The 15,314-nt window shown below is 46.6% G+C and overlaps 1 protein-coding gene across 1 annotated transcript in view; it reads right to left on the reverse strand.

The window, feature by feature from the left end:
- LOC143961003 (adhesion G protein-coupled receptor E3-like) overlaps positions 1-15,314 on the reverse strand; it is a 105,209-nt gene that overhangs the window by 41,250 nt on the left and 48,645 nt on the right. Inside the window, exons 7-8 of the mRNA XM_077470105.1 lie at positions 2,484-2,606; positions 1,589-1,653 (exon numbers count right to left, since the gene is read on the reverse strand). Of these exons, the coding sequence (XP_077326231.1) occupies positions 1,589-1,653; positions 2,484-2,606 (188 nt within the window). The remainder of the gene's footprint in view (positions 1-1,588; positions 1,654-2,483; positions 2,607-15,314) is intronic.

The raw sequence follows: 15,314 nt of genomic DNA on the forward strand, positions 1-15,314 counted from the left end.
ATCATCATTATTAGTGGGAGTGAAAGTACTCTGTTGTTGGTATCAGTGGGAGGAATAATGCTCCATTGTTAGTGTCAGTGAAAGGAAAAGTGCCCCACTGCTTATGTAGTGCACCCCCTAAGAAGTCGCAAGTAGAATGGGATCCCCCACCCTACACAGCCAGGCATACTGCATCTTCACAAGTACACTGCAGTCAGGAAACAGTCCAGTGCTTTGTTTTGTTTTGTTTTGTTTTATGGAGGGGAAAAAAAACTTGGAAGGGGATAGGGGTATTATGGGATTCCCACTTGCAGAACTCTTCAGGGACAACTTCTTTATACAGTCTATATACATACTCCTCAGCTTCCTCCAGCACATCACTTGCTTACAGCACAAAAATCTAAGGACCAGCTAGAACACTGTTAGATGATCTGACAAAAAGGCCTCAGTCAGATAAAGCAAAGGCCCATTACAGGCAGGGACCAGGGGCCCCCTTGGTTGTGTAGCAAAGCCCCAGTGTCCAGCTCTCCTTCTGTGGCTACTGATACCAGCATTACCTCTTCAGGCACTGCCACCTGGCTGCAGCTGCCCCTTTCACTAGCCCTCCTGGCTAATCTTCCACAGTCCTCCCAGACTGACTGCAACCATCTCAGCCTGTGCTCCCCAGTCCTCTCAGGTGCCTCACTTACCAGCGACTCAGCTGTCTTCTCCCTGGAGATCTCCCAGACATGCTCACGGGCTCCTAATTCCTCCGTGTGTTGTAGAGGGTCCGTAGACATGAGGTTACCCTGCCCCAGACTGGGAGGCTACCCTCAAGGGTCTCCAACAGACACCTTAGCACTCCACCTGCAGCTTCCACCCAAACTCTCCTCCCTGCTTGGCTGACCCTGAGTAATGAGTTATGAGATGGCCTGCCCCCTGCCAACCCATCTGGTGGAGATTAGTCAGGGCCTTCATAAATACTCCAGGCAGCTCCTCCTATCTTCCCTCCCATTCTTCTGGAAATTTCTCACAAGTTCCAGAAGTGGAGGGGTACAAGAGATGCTGCCCGATGCATCATACCAGCCTCCCTGGATAACCCACCCGACCCAGACTCAAACACAGGCTTGGCTGCCAACCAAGCCAAGCATTTTACCTACACAAACAAAAAAAACTAATACTACCTACAGTAGACAATAGCTTTATAACAGTGTGAAACATAGCACCCTAAGGACCAGATAAAGGCAAGCAAAGGCTACACCTGGTCCAGAGCCTGCAGTTTGGAGACCACTGAGCTGGAGGGAGAGTTCTGTTTACTGGGGGAAGATATCTGGCCAGAGTTTAGCTCTCTTTTTTTTTTTTAATCAGGTCATTTTTATTAGAAAACAAAATAAAAAGAAACAGGTAGGTGAAAACTTGAATCAAAATTGAACATAGTCACAGGGCGTTCCAGTTTACAAATAAGCAAATAGTTGAAGTATAATGAAATGCACATTGTAATAATAAACAGGACCTAAAAGACTATGCTTATTGAAATTCAGCTCTCCCTTGAACCAGCTCTGCAAAGCAAGAATAGAAGCCAAAGCATCCCTGGACTCCAATATTATATTACAGTAGCAGTAATACACACCTGACGCATGGATTGCTTGCATTCCTCTAGCTCCTTGCTATACTGTGGTTCACATCTCTTGTTTTCTGGAAAAATATAAAAAGATACATTTATCCAACACTTTATGCTCAAATGTGTGTGGACATCCCTCTGAGTTATTTAGTTCATTATTTTCATTATTGAGTGAAAGAGTACTGTAATGCCGACCGGACTTTTTGACGGACTAGGTCAGACGGTCTTCCCGTGCTAATATTTAGATTTGTAGATTCATTTAATGCAATACTGTGGAATTATTTATCTCTCTCTCTCTCTTTTTTTCAATGACATTTGTTTCACCTCATTTGCGCACTTGAGTATTTATCAAGGTGAGAGTTCCGTGAACATGGAGCTGTTTAATAAAGTTGGAAGCACACCATATGGTTTCACATTATTACATATGGATTCTTTCATATTAAGGAAGTGGACTATTTCTATCACGATTGAAGTTTATTGATTTATCACCCAATACAGTATATATATATATATATATATATATATATATATATATATATATTCTTTGACTGTGGACCACATCATTTTATACTCACGTCATATATTTCTTGAATTTAAATAGATGTATCATTGTAAAGGAATTTTGACACTTTAGAGGCTGCACAACTTCATTTATATAACTTGATCACTTTACTGTGGGAGCACACTAGGCGTTGCAGCAACACCTTTAATTTTTTTAATTAATTCACACTTTGTATGAACAATTTTATACACAGGTAGCGCAGAGGTATTTTATGTTTATTTCCGCTATGTACCTGAGGGATAATCATCCATTGATATTAAAAACTGAGCCTCATAAATAAAAAAAGTTCATGAAATGTGTAATCTTGTATAGTGACCCATAAGGTCCTAGTGAACTGCTTGCCTGGCTGTGATGTTTGTGGTATTGGGACAGTTGAGGTTCTCCAATGTGTACTTTGCATTGTTGCTGTTGTTTTACTGCTATCCACACTTGGTGTAATCTTCGCTGGTGGCCCAGTGCTGGGGGCTGAGGAAAAAAGATTTTAAAGGGGTACCAATTTAACTAACAATACAAAGAATAGTACACAAAGGCTTTCTATTATTTTACATTAGTGGTTGAAAAGGATTTTAGTGCAAAAAAAAAATCACATACTGGAATCTTTTTTTCTTCTTGGATTATTGAAGAAAAAATTGAATTAACCACTAGCCGACCACCCACCGCAGTTATACTGGGGCAAAGTGATTTGACTGTGCAAATCGCCATACGGTATACGTAGGCTTGTGAAATTGCTTTTGTGGGCGCATGGCAGCGCGCGTTACCATTGGCCAGCGGGGGAGCCAGTCAGTGGGTCCTGTGGACTCGATGTCCGCCCGCCACCAGCGATTGTTCCCCCACAGTGACAGAACGGGGATCTGCCTGTGAGAACAAGGCAGATCTCCGTTCTTACAGGGGAGATCACACAGATCCCGTCTTTCTGCTATGCAGGAAACGGATCTGTGTGTTGTCCCAGGGAACCCTTCCCCCATACAGTTAGAACACAAAGTGAGGGAACACGGTTAACCCCTTGATCGCTCCTAATGTTAACCCCTTCCCTACCAGTGTCATTAGTACAATACCAGTGCATTTTTTAGCTTTTTTTTTACTGATTACTGTAGTAACATCACTGGTTCCCAAAAAAGTGTCAAAAATGTCCATTAGGTGTCCGATCTGTCCACCGTAATGTCGCAGTCTTGCTTAAAATCACTGATCACCGCAATTACTAGTAAAATAAATAAATAAATAAATAAAAATGCCATAAATCTATCCCCTATTTTGTAGACGCAATAACTTTTGCGCAAACCAATCAATATAAGCTTATTGAGATTTTTTTTTACTAAAAATATGTAGCAGAATACATATTGGCCAAAACTGATGAATACATTTTTTTTTTGGAAATGTTTTATAGTAGAATGTAAAAAAATTATTTTTTTTTCAAAATTGTCGCTCATTTTTTGCTTTTAGCGCAAAAAATAAAATCTGCAGAGGTGATAAAATACCATCAAAAGAAAGCTCCATTTGTGGGGAAAAAGGGACATAAATTTTGTTTGGATGCACCATCACACGACCGCGCAATTGTCAGTTAAATCGATGCAGTGCCATATCGCAAAAAATGGCCTGGTCATTAAGGGGGCAAATCTTCTGGGGCTGAAGTGGTTAATGGAAAACTGTGGCTAATATTAGAAGCAATTAGCATGCTTTTATAGTTTGTCTGTATGCAGACAGAGCACACTAAATCATCTGCATTTTCTAGAAGAAAAGCACTTTAACCACTTCAGCTCCAGAAATTTTACCCCTTCATATCCAGGCCATTTTTTGCTATTTAGTACTGCACTACTTTAACTGGCAATTGCATGGTCATGCAACACTGTACTCAAACAAAATTAATATAATTTTTTTCACATAAATAGAGCTCTCTTTTGGTGGTATTGATCACCGCTGGGTTTTTTATTTTTTGCTATATAAACGGAAAAAAATCTCCCATAAATTTTGAAAAAATATATATTTTTTACTTTCTGCTATAAAACATATCAAATAAAAAGTAAAAATAATCGAATGTCTTCATTATTTTTGGCCAACACGTATTCTGCTAGATGTCTTTGAGAAAAAATCCCAATAATTGTATATTGATTGCTTTACATGAAAGTTATAGCCCCTACAAACTATGGTATATATACTGAAATTTCTTTTGTTATTTTTTTTTTTTTTTACTTTAATGGCATTGAGCTGTGACTTATAATGGGACTTTGAAAGTACAGTGAACAATCTGACGCTAACTGACACTGGGGGGAACTGACTAACTGTCACTGACATCACTAGTGGCATTATTACAGTAATCAGTAATAATATTATACAATTTCACTATACTAATGACATGAGCTAGGAAGGGGTTAATACCTACTATCCCTTTATATTGGCTTTTGGAATTTACAAATGCAGCAATTTAGAAATCAGATGAAATGTTTAGCACTGGAAAACACTTTTTGATAAATAAAAATTGCATTTTATAAAAAACTATAGAAATCAGACCAAAATGAGGGACAATTTAGGAGGAATGAGGGACAGATGGACATTGCTCCAAATCAGGGACAGTTGGGAGCTATGTGTAAAGTGTGCTGCTTTTACTAATGAATCTCTAAGTTTGCAGGGATGAGAAACAGAGAGATTGTCTCTGTGCGGAGCTCTGTGCTGATTAAAGAGACCTTCTACTTGCCCCTACCTTACCTGCACTCTCTCACTGATCCTTCCTCAGTCACACCCAGCGACATTACCTAACACATCTGAGTGCTAAGTGCTAGGCCTGATGTGTTGCAATGGCTATTTGGGTGATTATTTATATCTTAGATATGTGAATGGTTAGATTTTAGTTACATGTTTTAAGCTAGAATATAAGGCCACCCTATTAATTGCAAATGAACCTGTTGGACTGGTTTATGAGCTCAGCACAGGAAGTGAGGCTACAGGATATGATGTAGCAGAAAATAGGGGGAGGGAAATAGGACTTTGAACAAGCCATGTGCTTGAAGAACATGGGAGAAGTACGTTTTATGGAGGCTTCAGAGGAAACAGATGTTTTATGCTGGACTCAAGGGCCATGAGAAGATTCCACCACCAGGAAACCCAAGTTAGTTAGTAGCTGATTAGTATACTTATTCCTATCACATACATGGTCCATGCTTATTTGTTGGGAAGGATAGAACGTTTGCGCATGTGTACAGTAAATTGTATGCAGATATTGTTATACTTTGCATGCTATGAATTGTTTTTATTGCAGTTGTACGTGCAGTCTTTTCTATTTAGTAAAGCAAATATTATTACACTACAGAGTTTTAGTTGTTTCCTCAGTTTATACTGCAGAGAACATTAATAGACACCAAGCAAAACACCTGAACACTGTCATATGACTGGTAGATGTTGCTGTTTCCCCAGATAGCCAACAACAGTGATTTCAGCATCAGCTGTGACAAAGAAAAGATCAGTGACGGATATGGGTATAAAAAGTGGTGGCAGTCTGTTGCTTTGCCCTGTGAAGGCAAGGTAGCACTGGTGTTGATTTACTAAAGGCAAATAGACTATGCACTTTGCTCCAGAGCTTAGTAAATGTCCATCATCCAATCAGGTGCTGTCCAAATTTTTTTTTTCCTTGCATGTAATTGAGTAATCTTTGCAAAGTGAGGCTTTACTTTATTTATTAATCTCTAAAGCAACTGCACTTGCAAAGCGTCTATTTGCCTTTAGTAAATCAACTCCATTGTCTTTATCTTTAAATGGAAACTGAACTTTGAAAGCTGTGCCCAAAAAAGGCAGGCAGACCGTGACAGGTCATGTGACCTTTTATTTTTCACATCATTTCATTTTAATAGCTCTCTATTGGCTTCAGGGTCCTGAAGACAGTGGAATGCTAGTTGCATTTGTAAAGGACATCGACGTGCTTTAGAAATTCATGTTTTTTTTTTTATAGCAGCTGCAGTGGCGTTGCTAGGCGGATGCGGGCCACACCCGGGTGACACCCGCCAGAGGGGTGACACCCATGGGTAGCAGCACCACTAACAACGCCCGCTTCCCTGTGCCTCGCACAGCGGCTGTGTCCCTCAGCAGAACGGAACGAAGCCGCCTCCCCCTCCTCTCTGTTTACATCCACAGAGGAGGAGGAGCCCGAGCTCGAGAGACACAAACTGCTGTGTGTATCTGCTGTTCTGAGGTCTGTAAGGGGGGGCATCTATACTGATGGGGTGTTCTACACTGAGGGGAGGGGGTGTCTGTACTGGGGGGGTCTGCACTGCTGGGGTCTGCAAGGAGGGTTGTGTCTGTACTGAGGGGGGTCTGCACTGGGGGGGTGTCTGTACTGCTGAGGGTGTCTGTACTGGGGGGTTTGCACTGGGAGGGGGGTGTCTGCACCAAGGGGGGGTGTCTGTACTGAGGGGGGTCTGCATTGAGGGGTGTCTGGGGGTGTCCAAAGTCACATGACAGCTCCTCCTCCATATCCAGCTCCCTTCTCCTGTGCTAGTCTTCACTCAAAGGCCAGCACAGCTATACTGTACATGTGCACTGCACCCCCCCCCCCCCCCCGGTCCTGTGTGGATGGCTCTTTTTTTTATTTCTTCATTTTCTCATGAATTAGGATGTACAATGCATCCTTACTAATAAGAGAACACTGGGACCTATGATCAGCTCCTCCCATCCTGTATACGCCCACTGGCTACACAGGAACAGTGTGCCTCTCTGTGATGTCACTAGCTTTCAGTAACCACACCCACTGGCTGCTTTTAGACTCAAAATGAAGTTGGATTTCCACTTTAATTCCTAAAATATTCATATTACAATTATCATCATTAAGATTTTGGAGCTCAGAAGATTCTGGTAATTCGATGGCCTCTTCAATATAAAGGGATCATATAAGGATAACTTCCGTCCAAATCATTATATGATGAGCATACAAAATTGACATTGCTGGGAAATCAGCAAATTGTTGCCAAAGCGTTAGCTTTCATGGAGCTGCTATGGTGACATTTAAATGAAAAAAACGTATCTTCTTTTTTTCCTCAAATTAAAGTGGTTGTAAAGGCACAAGGTTTTTTACCATCATGCATCCTATGCATGAAGGTAAAAAACCTTCTGTGTGGGGCGTGGCCTGCGTGGAAATCGGATGGTCGCATAGATCCGGAGCTCCTGCGATCGCCCAGCTATAGTGGCTCATATCACCCCATCGGGACCCGAAAGCACCCCTCCTGAACGGCGAACCACCTCCGGACTACTCCCGCAGCATGTCCAGGAAAAGAAAGGAGCAGCGCAAGCCTCAGCGTTTGATGGACTTCTATCCACACAAGCAGCAGCATTGTAGGCAAAATGACCAGCACTTCTCCCAAAACAGACTCAGGGCACAGTAGTGATGGCTCTCCTGTTAGCGCTCAGCACTACTCTCTATCCCCTATTTCTGGGAGTCCCGCTAAGGCCAGATTCAGACTGGATGGAGAGGGATGCATTCCAAACAACCATGCTGCTGACTCTGGGGATGAGACTCATGAGTTACCTGATTCAATAGAATCCTTCCCAACTATGCATCAGCCTGTAGTTGATAGTGATGGACGAACTTCCGACGGGACGTTTCGCGAAAGCGAAATGCGAACGGACCCAAACGTTCGCGAAACCGAACGTTCGCCGCGGGCCCCATTGACTTCAATGGGAGGCGAACTTTGCAAACCTTCATGTCGAATTTGCGGCCACGTGGTAATTATTAGGGGGTAAAACGTAGTCCCACCATCTGGACAATGACATAATACATGTATGAGGTGAATTTGGGATCGATAACTACAAGCATTTTTATTTTATTTGGGAAATTGTTCTAACAATTCAGGACTATGGAGCTAATGAAGGCAATGGAGGAGAGGGAAGGTCAGGGACCAGGGTAGGCAAAGAAGAGGGTGCAGGAGATGATCACCAGCAGCGTGACATACCGGAATGACACATGCACCGTGATAGAGGCATCTGACAGCAGCACCGTAATACAGAGCACTGACAGCAGCACCGTGACATACAGCGCTGACAGCAGCACCGTGACATACAGCGCTGACAGCAGCACCGTGACATACAGCGCTGACAGCAGCACCGTGACATACAGCGCTGACAGCAGCACCGTGACATACAGCGCTGACAGCAGCACCGTGACATACAGCGCTGACAGCAGCACCGTGACATACAGCGCTGACAGCAGCACCGTGACATACAGCGCTGACAGCAGCACCGTGACATACAGCACTGACAGCAGCACCGTAAGCAGCCCCAGGAGGAAGTCAGCACAGCACAGGGATGGTGTGATCCCCTCATAATAAGAACCCCCAGGAGGAAGTCAGCACAGCACAGGGATAGTGTGATCCCTTCATAATAAGAACCCCCAGGAGGAAGTCAGCACAGCACAGGGATATCATAAGCAGCCCCAGTAGAAATATGACACCGCTCAACCTCTTCAAAGAGGAGGGTAGGGGCATATAGTACGGTGTGCTTTTTTGGGTCAAGGAAGTGAGCCAAATGAATTAAGAAGGTCTGTGTGCTTGATTAAAAAAATAGTTTATAGACATATACATGGTCTACTGGTCACATGTGTTGAATTCCTCCGAGATCCATGCCTCATTCATTTTTAGAAATGTGAGGTAGTTAACACTGTGGTGAGCTAGGCGAGTACGCTTATCGGTCACAATCCCCCCTGCTGCGCTGAACGTCCTTTCGGACAGGACACTGGATGAGGGGCAAGCCAACAGTTCGATTGCAAATTGGGCAAGCTCTGGCCAGAGGTCAAGCCTGCCCACCCAGTAGTCTAGGGGTTCATCACTCCTCAGAGCGTCCACATCGGCCGTTAACCCAATGTAGTCGGACACCTGACGGTCTAGGCGTTCCCTGATGCTGGATCCGGATGACACCTGTCGATGGGTCGGCTGAAAGAATGACCTCATATCCGAAGTCACCAACACATCTTCAAACCGGCCTCTTCTTGCAGGCGCTGTTGGATTGGTACCCGCAAATCCTTCTCTGGGAGTGGGAATTGCTCCTCTGCCAGCGCACGCAAAAGCAGAATGCAGCATTTCTCGAAGCAAGGCCTGGAAGTGCTGCATTCTGACAGCCCTCTGCGACGGCGGTAACATTTCCGCCATTTTGTGTTTGTACCGGGGGTCTAAGTACGTTGCCACCCAGTACTGGTCCTTGACCCTCATGCTTTTTATACGGGGGTCCCTATTAAAACACTGGAGCATGAAGGCCCCCATTTGCACTAAAGTGGAAGCGGTGTGGTGGCCTGGCTCCTGCTCATCATCCAGGATAATGTCGTCCTCTTCATTCTCCTCTCCCCATCCTCGCACAACAGGGATCCCAGAAAGGTTTAAAGCATGCTCTTCTTGCTCCTGCTCATCCGCCCCGGCACCATCCTCCTCTGACTCCTCATCAGACTCCTGTTGTTGACTTGTCTCAGATAGAGTAGCCCCCCCTGGGAATTCATCCAGCATTGCGACTTCCTCATCTTCCCGCTCCTGCTCCTCCACAGCCTGATCAATGACACGACGCAATGCACGCTCCAGAAAGAAGGCATAAGGTACCATGTCACTGATGGCGCCATGGCTGCGACTGACCAGTTTGGTGATCTCCTCAAATGGCCGCAGAAGTCTGCATGTGTCGCGCATGAGCAGCCACTGGCGCGGTGAAAAAAAACCCAGCTCCCCAGAACCGTTTCTTTCGCAGAGTTCATACAGGTAGACGTTAACTGCACGTTTCTGCTGGAGCAGCCTATCAAGCATATAGAAGGTTGAGTTCCATCGCGTCGGGCAATCGCAAATAAGACGTCTGACCGGCAGATGGTGTCGCCGCTGAATGTCAGCAAGGCGAGCCATGGCCGTGTAAGATCTTCTGAAATGGGCCGAGATTTTCCTTGCCTGCCGCAAGATGTCCTGGACCCCAGGGTATTTGACAAGGAATCGCTGCACGACCAAGTTTAAGACGTGTGCCATGCACGGCACGTGCGTGATTTTGCCCTGTTTCAATGCGCTAAGCAGATTGGCACCGTTGTCACACACCACTTTACCAACTGTCAAATTGAGCGGTGTTAGCCACTCATCTGCCTGTGAACGCAAAGCTGAAAGGAGTGCCGGGCCAGTGTGGCTCTTTGCTTCCAGGCACAACAGACGCAGCACGGCATGGCAACGTCTCACCTGGCATGTGGAATAGGTTCTGGGGAGCTTGGGCGGTGCAGTGGAAGAGACGCTAGCAGCGGAAAAGGAGGAGGCAGCTGAGGAGGAGAGGGAGGAGGATGGAGTAGGAGGAGGAGAAGAAGAGTCAGGCCTGCATGCAATCCGTGGCGGTAAAACCAAATCTACACGGGTGCCACGGGTTACATGCTTGACGGCCGTCAGAAGGTTCACCCAGTGGGCAGTAAAACTGATATACCTTCCCTGCCCGTGTTTGCTAGACCACGTGTCTGTGGTCAGATGTATCTTGGCACCGACACTGTGTGCCAGAGATACATTCACTTGCCGCTGAACATGGCCATATAGCTCTGGGATGCCCTTCTCTGAGAAATACTTCCTTCCTGGGACCTTCCATTGTGGTGTTCCAATGGCCACAAATTTGCGAAAGGCCTCCGAGTCCACCAGTTTATATGGCAGTAGTTGGCGGGCTATGAGTTCTGACAAGCCAGCCGCCAACCGTTGGGCAAGAGGGTTATCCGGCGTCATCATTTTTTTACGCTCAAACATTAGGCCCACGGAAGCCTGCCTTTTTGCAGAAAAATGTGAGCTTGGCGTGATGGAAGGTGGAGTGGAGGACAATTGTGAGGAGAGAGGAGAAGGAGAAGTAGAAGACGAGGCTGGACGGTGAGAGCCTGCAGTGTGGCTTTGTGTGTTCCGTTGCTCCCACTGGGCTCGGTGATGGCTGCTCATGTGCCTTCTTAAGGCGGTCGTCCCTAGGTGAGTATTGGGCTTACCGCGACTAACGCGTTGACTGCAAAGATTGCAGATGGCAACGCTATTGTCAGCAGCGGACACGTTAAAAAAAGCCCACACTGCGGAGCCATGTGCCGGTGTCCTGGGAGCGCCAGATGTGACCGTACATGGTCGATGACTCGCTCCTGATACATTTGCAGTCTGCTTTGTCCCTGCTGTGCAATGTAAGTCATTGCTGCTTCTCCTCCCTATCTGCTGGTCCATATCTCCCTCTGAACTCCCCTCCTCTTCCTCTCTTGTGGGCACCCACGTGACATCACTAGACACGTCATCATCAACGTCACCTTCCCCACCGCTATAAGTAGAGATCTCGGAGTAGGCAGCAACACCGGGGACCAACCTCCTCCTTGGACTGATCTGGGTACTGTCGTCAGACTGCTGAGTAGCGCTTGTTGCTACCTCCTCTTCCTGATCCAATACCAAGAGTGGCTGCGCATCAGAAATGTCCTCTTGATATGGATCGGAAAATAATTCCAGTGACTCAAGCGGAAGGTATGTGGTGGTGGTGGTGGTGGTCGTGTTGTTGGTGGTAGTGTCTTTGGGGGTGCACATAGCAGAGAGTGAAGAAGAGGGTGCAGATCGAGAGGATGAGGAGGGTGCAGAAGAGTAAGGCTGAGCGAGCCACTCAACCAAGTCTGGTGCATCCTTTAAAGTAATTGAACGCACCTTCTGCAACTTCCCACTTTGGCTCAAGCCTGTTGCTCCTGCCCTACCCCTACCACCCCTGCGGAAGGGCCTGCCTCTTCCTCTGCCTGTCATTTTTTAAATGACCCTGTGACAAAACTCTTAGTCCCTATACCGATGAAGGACTGCTGCAGTATAGGGCAGCGGTCAGCAGTGGTGCACGTCAACCCTATCTATTGTGGACCGATAGCGGTCCTTACAGAACAGCAGACTGTACCGCACTCAAGCCTATGTACCGTAGCACCCTATACCAAGTTACCAGTCCTTATAAGAACTTTTGTGGACCAAGCAGGTTGTGTATTAGTGTTTAGCAGACTGTACGTCAGTCCCTATACCGCTGAAGGACTGCTGCAGTATAGGGCAGCGGTCAGCAGTGGTGCACGTCAACCCTATCTATTGTGGACCGATAGCGGTCCTTACAGAACAGCAGACTGTACCGCACTCAAGCCTATGTACCGTAGCACCCTATACCAAGTTACCAGTCCTTATAAGAACTTTTGTGGACCAAGCAGGTTGTGTATTAGTGTTTAGCAGACTGTACGTCAGTCCCTATACCGCTGAAGGACTGCTGCAGTATAGGGCAGCGGTCAGCAGTGGTGCACGTCAACCCTATCTATTGTGGACCGATAGCGGTCCTTACAGAACAGCAGACTGTACCGCACTCAAGCCTATGTACCGTAGCACCCTATACCAAGTTACCAGTCCTTATAAGAACTTTTGTGGAACAAGCAGGTTGTGTGTTAGTGATTAGCAGACTGTACGTCAGTCCCTATACCGCTGAAGGACTGCTGCAGTATAGGGCAGCGGTCAGCAGTGGTGCACGTCAACCCTATCTATTGTGGACCGATAGCGGTCCTTACAGAACAGCAGACTGTACCGCACTCAAGCCTATGTACCGTAGCACCCTATACCAAGTTACCAGTCCTTATAAGAACTTTTGTGGACCAAGCAGGTTGTGTGTTAGTGATTAGCAGACTGTACGTCAGTCCCTATACCGCTGAAGGACTGCTGCAGTATAGGGCAGCGGTCAGCAGTGGTGCACGTCAACCCTATCTATTGTGGACCGATAGCGGTCCTTACAGAACAGCAGACTGTACCGCACTCAAGCCTATGTACCGTAGCACCCTATACCAAGTTACCAGTCCTTATAAGAACTTTTGTGGAACAAGCAGGTTGTGTGTTAGTGATTAGCAGACTGTACGTCAGTCCCTATACCGCTGAAGGACTGCTGCAGTATAGGGCAGCGGTCAGCAGTGGTGCACGTCAACCCTATCTATTGTGGACCGATAGCGGTCCTTACAGAACAGCAGACTGTACCGCACTCAAGCCTATGTACCGTAGCACCCTATACCAAGTTACCAGTCCTTATAAGAACTTTTGTGGACCAAGCAGGTTGTGTATTAGTGTTTAGCAGACTGTACGTCAGTCCCTATACCGCTGAAGGACTGCTGCAGTATAGGGCAGCGGTCAGCAGTGGTGCACGTCAACCCTATCTATTGTGGACCGATAGCGGTCCTTACAGAACAGCAGACTGTACCGCACTCAAGCCTATGTACCGTAGCACCCTATACCAAGTTACCAGTCCTTATAAGAACTTTTGTGGACCAAGCAGGTTGTGTATTAGTGTTTAGCAGACTGTACGTCAGTCCCTATACCGCTGAAGGACTGCTGCAGTATAGGGCAGCGGTCAGCAGTGGTGCACGTCAACCCTATCTATTGTGGACCGATAGCGGTCCTTACAGAACAGCAGACTGTACCGCACTCAAGCCTATGTACCGTAGCACCCTATACCAAGTTACCAGTCCTTATAAGAACTTTTGTGGACCAAGCAGGTTGTGTATTAGTGTTTAGCAGACTGTACGTCAGTCCCTATACCGCTGAAGGACTGCTGCAGTATAGGGCAGCGGTCAGCAGTGGTGCACGTCAACCCTATCTATTGTGGACCGATAGCGGTCCTTACAGAACAGCAGACTGTACCGCACTCAAGCCTATGTACCGTAGCACCCTATACCAAGTTACCAGTCCTTATAAGAACTTTTGTGGAACAAGCAGGTTGTGTGTTAGTGATTAGCAGACTGTACGTCAGTCCCTATACCGCTGAAGGACTGCTGCAGTATAGGGCAGCGGTCAGCAGTGGTGCACGTCAACCCTATCTATTGTGGACCGATAGCGGTCCTTACAGAACAGCAGACTGTACCGCACTCAAGCCTATGTACCGTAGCACCCTATACCAAGTTACCAGTCCTTATAAGAACTTTTGTGGAACAAGCAGGTTGTGTGTTAGTGATTAGCAGACTGTACGTCAGTCCCTATACCGCTGAAGGACTGCTGCAGTATAGGGCAGCGGTCAGCAGTGGTGCACGTCAACCCTATCTATTGTGGACCGATAGCGGTCCTTACAGAACAGCAGACTGTACCGCACTCAAGCCTATGTACCGTAGCACCCTATACCAAGTTACCAGTCCTTATAAGAACTTTTGTGGACCAAGCAGGTTGTGTATTAGTGTTTAGCAGACTGTACGTCAGTCCCTATACCGCTGAAGGACTGCTGCAGTATAGGGCAGCGGTCAGCAGTGGTGCACGTCAACCCTATCTATTGTGGACCGATAGCGGTCCTTACAGAACAGCAGACTGTACCGCACTCAAGCCTATGTACCGTAGCACCCTATACCAAGTTACCAGTCCTTATAAGAACTTTTGTGGACCAAGCAGGTTGTGTATTAGTGTTTAGCAGACTGTACGTCAGTCCCTATACCGCTGAAGGACTGCTGCAGTATAGGGCAGCGGTCAGCAGTGGTGCACGTCAACCCTATCTATTGTGGACCGATAGCGGTCCTTACAGAACAGCAGACTGTACCGCACTCAAGCCTATGTACCGTAGCACCCTATACCAAGTTACCAGTCCTTATAAGAACTTTTGTGGACCAAGCAGGTTGTGTATTAGTGTTTAGCAGACTGTACGTCAGTCCCTATACCGCTGAAGGACTGCTGCAGTATAGGGCAGCGGTCAGCAGTGGTGCACGTCAACCCTATCTATTGTGGACCGATAGCGGTCCTTACAGAACAGCAGACTGTACCGCACTCAAGCCTATGTACCGTAGCACCCTATACCAAGTTACCAGTCCTTATAAGAACTTTTGTGGAACAAGCAGGTTGTGTGTTAGTGATTAGCAGACTGTACGTCAGTCCCTATACCGCTGAAGGACTGCTGCAGTATAGGGCAGCGGTCAGCAGTGGTGCACGTCAACCCTATCTATTGTGGACCGATAGCGGTCCTTACAGAACAGCAGACTGTACCGCACTCAAGCCTATGTACCGTAGCACCCTATACCAAGTTACCAGTCCTTATAAGAACTTTTGTGGAACAAGCAGGTTGTGTGTTAGTGATTAGCAGACTGTACGTCAGTCCCTATACCGCTGAAGGACTGCTGCAGTATAGGGCAGCGGTCAGCAGTGGTGCACGTCAACCCTATCTATTGTGGACCGATAGCGGTCCTTACAGAACAGCAGACTGTACCGCACTCAAGCCTAT

The sequence above is a fragment of the Lithobates pipiens genome, unplaced genomic scaffold, assembly GCF_037356315.1.
Source record: "Lithobates pipiens isolate NorthernLeopardFrog02 unplaced genomic scaffold, aLitPip1_a1.2 Scaffold_8, whole genome shotgun sequence".
Lineage (NCBI taxonomy): Eukaryota > Metazoa > Chordata > Amphibia > Anura > Ranidae > Lithobates > Lithobates pipiens.